Raw genomic sequence first — 5,884 nt, forward strand, 5'->3', positions numbered from 1 at the left:
TTGCATATGCTCCTGCACACATACAGGCTCATACATTCATATGTATGCACATGCAAAGACCTGGGAGGCAGCATATTTGCCCTTAGCCTGTGTGAGGATATTTTAGAAGGTACCACCAATGAGGAGCACCTCCTCCTCGACAGACAGTGACTTGGTACCTTGACCTCAAACTCCCAGCGTTCCCGAACTGTGGGCAACACTTTTCTGTGGTCCATTACATTTTTCATTGTGGTGACAGCGTACCTGAGAAACACCATGTAAGAAGGAAGATACAGTCCAGGTATGTGACCCACAGTGGTAAGAACATGAGACAGATCATCATCACACTAGGCAGGAAGTAGGACCAGACTATAAAAACTGAGGGGCTGCCTTCAGTGACCTACTTTATCCAATAAGGCTCTACTTCCTTTGTTTGTGTGTGTGTGTGTGTGTGTGTGTGTGTGTGTGTGTGTGTGTGTGTGTATTTTGTTTTTTTTGAGACATGGTTTCTCTGTGTAGCTTTGGAGCCTGTCCTGGAGATAACTCTGTAGCCCAGGCTGGCCTTGAACTCACAGAGATCAGCCTGCCTTTGCCTCCCGAGTGCTGGGATTAAAGGCATGTGCCACCATTGCCCGGCTAAAGGTCCCACAACCTTCCAAAGTAGCATCACCAACTGAGGACCCAGTGTTCAAACACATGAGCCTATGGGAGGCATTTAATATTCAAAAGATGATGGCCCAAGCCTAAGGTATCTTAACATAGCTGATACAAGACTGTGACAGGGGCCCAAAAATGTTTGGGGATGAAATAAATGGATGGTGCAATAATAGCACATGGGCCAAGACGCCATTCCTATTTCAATCAGAAATAGTTTTGCCAGGGACCAGAGGGGTTTGGGACTGAAGGTAAGTGATCCAGGAGGGAGCTACGATGGGGAGTCCAGTTTCTCTGTGGACAGGAACACAAAGCTGGCCCAAGATACACCTACTTGAGTGATGCTGTTACCTCCAGTAACGTGTGTCCTTCCATGGTGGAGGAGAGAGAGCTAACGTGAGAAGTTAAAGAGCTATCTGCACAAAGCTGAAGTTCAGAAACAGCTTGTTCCCTGTTCCTATCATCCCCGCCCCCCAAGTGGTGACGCAGAGCAGGGAACAGAAAGTCTTTCCACTGGTCCGCTAGTAGAGTGGAGCACCCTTGTGGCAGGTGACCCAAGAGCTGGGGTTATCCACATACAGCAGGAGTCACATGGAAGATTCAGTGTCTGCCGAGGACCTGGTCCATATTAATGATGTGTCTTCAATATATCTGCACCTGCTTTTCCTTGGTGACTCTAAATTTTATCCCCTCTCAGGGAACAAAGCCCATAACTATACAACAAAAGAGACTGCATTGAGTGTGACACCATCCCCGGGGAAGTTAACACATAAGTGTTTGCCAAGCTTCACATGTTGGCACATGTTCTCTGGTGCTCAGCTTTTGAGGAGGCGTGGAGCAGGAGGGTCCTTGGGAAGGACAGAATCAGTAGTAGGAGACACACAGTGCAGATAAAGAGTGATCCAACTTTTGTTCTTCCCAGTCTGGGACTGGACACATCCTCCTTGCCTTAGAAGCAGAAGCCCGGCTGCTTGCCTTCCCTTGCTCTCTGACACGAACACTGGCCAGAGAAAGCAAAGGCTTTGCCTGTCCTTCATGCCAGCTTCTCTCAGCAAAGAGAATAAAACGGCCCACTTACTTTTATCGCTCAAAGGGTTTCCTGGGAAATGGACTATTAGTTCCCCTAATGTAAAGATAATAGGCTTGTCCCCTTTGGCAAATGGCACAGGCCCAGCACAAATGAATTCACAGAACCATCATGAGACCTCCCAGCAGACGGCAAATGGAGCAGGAATGAGTGGGACCAGGATAGGAACTTTAGAGCAGCCTGGACCCCACCCCACCCCCACCTGTGGGCAGTGAGTCTGAGAAGAGCCCATTCAGACCCTTGTAGTCCTGACTTCCTTTTCGCCTTATTGGGCAGGCTAGAGCTGGATACCATCAGCAAAGTGAAGTTGTTTCTAGCCAAGAAACGTCAGAACAATGCTACCAACCAAGCTTTCCCAGTAGAGGATTCCCAGGCCCTTCCACCCATCACTGTGGAGCTCCCTGCTGGAAAACACCGCTCCCAACTATACCTACCAGCTTTGCCTCTTGCCTAAGTTCATGTCTTTGAGGTGAGTGGATACTATAATACAGGGGGAGAGCCTCAGCATCCTACAGGGAAGGGATGCCAGTCAACATGTTGGTTGGACTAGGCTGAAAGTCAAGGGCCCTATAGACCAAGGGCAGAGTGCTTCCCAGAGAAACAGGACTTCTGCTTGTTCCTTTCCAAGCATCTATCTCCCCATACCCTCTCCACAGTCTCCATCTCCAGCCCCCAGGACTGGAACTTCTGCAGGAACAGTACTTTGGGGACTTTAGCAGCAAATGGGGGACCATGGTTCTCAATGAGCAACCCTGAATTTGTCCCCCCAACACACAGTCCTGGGCTCCTCAGCTCTGGTCTAGAGCTGCGCTCTTAACCCCAGGTAGACAAAAGACCTGCTCTGGCACATTCTGCGAGGCAAAAGCAGCAGGACATGGAGCCTGTGTAGGCTGTGCTATATTGTAATAACACCTCTTTGCTTTTCCTGGGTACATCTCTCATCTAGGCTATATGCCCCATGAAGGCACAGGGCCTGGTTGGTACCGTTTTGTTTTGTTTTGTTTTGTTTCCTCCAAAGGAGTACTGGGCAATGCCAGCCAGGTATCAGGAGTTCAGTGCTACCTTGATTAGTCAGAATGTGGCAATGGGCATAGCTCTACTCAGGCTGGCCCCATGAGTGTGCCATGAGTGTGTCATGAGTGTGTCACTTGCAGACCATTTTTCCTGCCTAAGGCTCTGCTTCTTTCCTGCCATTCTGGGACTTCATCTGAATTTTGGTGAGCCCCAGGACTGGCCCATGCAATCACTTTCCCTGACTTCTGTCTCTCTTGTCCCATCTCTGAAGCCATGGAAGGACAAACAGGACAGCAGGGACAGCCTCATCAAGAGTTCAAGGGCAGCTGTCAAGCCCTTCCTCTTGTCTATACTGTTGGGGGGTCTGGACGCTGTGAGAAGGGACAACAGACTCAACTGTCTTGCTGTTCTGAAGGAGGGGAGGCTCTGTCTAGAGTCATGGAGACTTTCTCTGAGCCATGCTTGGGCAAAACTTCTCCACCCAGAGCTGCGGTGAACTTTGACAGTCTCTATAGGGTACCTTGGCCCATCCAAAACTCCTGCAGCAGAGAGTGATGGTCCTAGAATCATTCTGCGCTTCAGACAGGGACCTACAGGCTAGAGGGCATAGAAGGATCCAGATACCTTCCAACTATATAAAGGTTCAACAAGAGGGATGAATGCATCTCCATCAGGAGAAAGTAATGAGAAAAATTGCCTGAGAACATGGAAGGTTCAATCCGGGGGAAGTTTAGTGAGCAAAAGAGTGGGATGGGCCAGTTTGCTGATCAGCCTCCTCCTCCTCCTCTTCTTCCTTCTCCTCTTTTCCTCCTCCTCCTTCATCATTTTGTTGGAGCTCTGAGGCGACAGCCCAGTCCTCCTTTTCCTCTGCCAGCTCTTCGAGCTGCTGCTGTGCCAGGAGTTGGCCCACCAACTGCTCCAGGGCCTCCAAGCTCATCCTCTGCAGGCGCTCCTCGTGCTCTTGCCTCAACAGCCCCAGCACGGCCTTGGCATCCTTGGGCCCAAAATGTTTGCCTAGGACCTGGCCCAGCTGGAGCCACAGGGGCTGGGTTGGCTGGGTCTGGTCCAGGGCTGCCTCCTCTGGAGGCAGCATGATAACATTGATGGAGGCATTGGGCCCAATGCTGTAATCTGAGAGGTGTTTGTCATCAGCCAGGAGCTGGCCACGGAACAGCAGGTGCTGCTGCTTCTCTGGCACCTGCAGGTGTTGGGAAACCAGCTTCTTCAGTGTGGCCACACTTTCTTTTCCAGATACCTTCAGGCTGCATCTTCGGCCCAAGAGCAGCTTAACCGTGAGGAACATCGGGCCAGAGAGAAATCAGGAGGGATCCATGCTCTGAGAGTTGCCCTGAAGGTCAAGGGCCCTATAGGTGACCCTGTCACGAAAGGGCCACTGCTCCCAGCAGGGCAAGGGCCCAGCCCACACGGGCAGCCACTAGCTAATGCACAGTGATGTCACAATGCTGTGGGAGGGCTCATTTCCATAGTAGAACTTTAGGGACAGCAGAGGGACATTGTAGTCATAAAGCATCTTTCCTTCGTGAGGAAGAAGGGGAGAAGAGGTGGTGGTGGGGAGGTGACCAGGAAAGAAAATGTAAAGAGAGCTGAAACAGAGAAAGAGGACTGGAAAGGCACCGTGTCAACAACATGTCTGCCGATTTTCTCAGCACATGACTTGGGTACTTTCTGGATGTTAGCAGGAGAGACCACAGAACCCCAGGAATTCCAGCACTGAAAGACAGGGCATGACCACTAATGGTGTCTGTCTTATATCCACAGCCTCAACTTAATCCGAGTGACCTACAGGTGTTTTGATAATTCCTACCTGTGGGAGAGGAATTGCAGGCTCATTTAATCCCACAGCAAGAGGCATATAGCTGTGCTTCATGGTGGCCTGGCCTTTCCTCCTAAAACAACATCTACTCAGTATCTTCCATGTGCCAGTCACTGAGCAGACTCTGGGCTTCAGAGGCACATGAGGAGCAGGATGCTTGCTGGGCATTCGAGTGTTGCATTCGGCAAGTTTCATTGCAACACATTGCTTTTCTTGCACCACACCCTTTGCAGAGGTTGTCACGTGTTAGCCTGCAAGGATGGCACTGTCTTGGCTGAGAAGTGAGTGAGCTTAGAGGAGAGCTGATGTCCCTAATGGGTGTGCTGACTGCATCAGGGGCTTTCTCGGCTCTCCTTAGCACCCAAGTCCTCCCTTCCCCTCACCTTTCCCCTCCTCCCTCCCTGCCTTACTCCTTTTCCTTTCCCACCACCCTGACTCTACAGAGGATGATAATGTTGACAGCCACCACAGCCTTCCTGAGTCTGCCCTTCCATAGTTCCCGACCCTACCCCCTGTGCCAAGGTTGCTCAGCCTTCACCCCTGTCTTCTGATCTCGTCATCTAACAGCAGCTGAAAGAAATACCCGTAAGTACCAGGACTGTCACCTCCGCTCATTCTTCTCCCGCTCCTGTATTCTCGCTCTTGGCAGATGACCCAGATTCTGGTCCTGGATGGCCCAGCACTTCCAAGTCGGGAATCCTAGCCAATGAAACTCCTGTTGTTCCTCCTCTTCCTGAAGATTCCTCCAAAGTTCACCTCCCCTCTGGCTCCCACTGCCCCCAGTGACTGAGGCTCTTGCCTCCCTACAGCCGCTGCTCCAACTTATTGTCATCCCAACCTTAGACCTACTCAGTGCACAGCCAAAAGGATGATCCTAAAATTACTGTGAGTCCTCTAAGTTTAATTCTTTTGTTTTTGGAATAAAAACAAGTTTTCCTGGCTGTAGCCAGAAGTTTTCCTGTGTCCCACCTGGTCCTGTAGCCGTTCGGTCCCAAATAAACACACAGAGGCTTATACTAATTACAAACTGTTTGGCCTATGGCTCAGGCTTATCCTTAACTAGCTCTTACAACTTAATTCAACCTATTTCTATTCATCTATGTTTTGCCTGTGTTCCATTACTCTGCCTTTCTTCTCTTTGTCTCTCTGCTTGGATTCCCCGCCTGGCTCTGTTCTGCCTTGCCACAGGCCACAGCAGCTTCTTTATTACCCAGTGGTAGCAGCACATACTCACAGTGTACAGAAAGACCGTCCCACAGCACCTGGCGTGGTACCTGAGGTCTTCATGGCCTGGCCTCTAGCTTAGCACTCCATCC

General features: G+C 50.6%; 1 protein-coding gene and 1 long non-coding RNA gene across 2 annotated transcripts; one reads left to right on the forward strand and one right to left on the reverse strand.

The window, feature by feature from the left end:
* Positions 1-3,447: 3,447 nt before the first annotated feature.
* Ubl4b (ubiquitin like 4B) lies at positions 3,448-4,192 on the reverse strand. The gene has a single exon (XM_059266061.1). It carries the CDS (start codon positions 4,035-4,037, stop codon positions 3,465-3,467), a length of 573 nt encoding a protein of 190 aa, XP_059122044.1. The 5' UTR covers positions 4,038-4,192; the 3' UTR covers positions 3,448-3,464.
* A 36-nt stretch (positions 4,193-4,228) lies between these two features.
* Positions 4,229-5,520, forward strand: LOC131913432 (uncharacterized). The gene is made up of 2 exons (XR_009379890.1): positions 4,229-4,849; positions 5,218-5,520. It is a non-coding gene; the product is annotated as an uncharacterized LOC131913432 (long non-coding RNA).
* The last annotated feature ends 364 nt before the right edge of the window (positions 5,521-5,884 follow it).

Source organism: Peromyscus eremicus, chromosome 6 (assembly GCF_949786415.1).
Source record: "Peromyscus eremicus chromosome 6, PerEre_H2_v1, whole genome shotgun sequence".
Classification (NCBI taxonomy): domain Eukaryota; kingdom Metazoa; phylum Chordata; class Mammalia; order Rodentia; family Cricetidae; genus Peromyscus; species Peromyscus eremicus.

Bases quoted from the DNA above. Each gene is read 5' to 3' on its own strand.
- Ubl4b (XM_059266061.1), bottom strand. From the start codon at position 4,037: ATGTTCCTCACGGTTAAGCTGCTCTTGGGCCGAAGATGCAGCCTGAAG.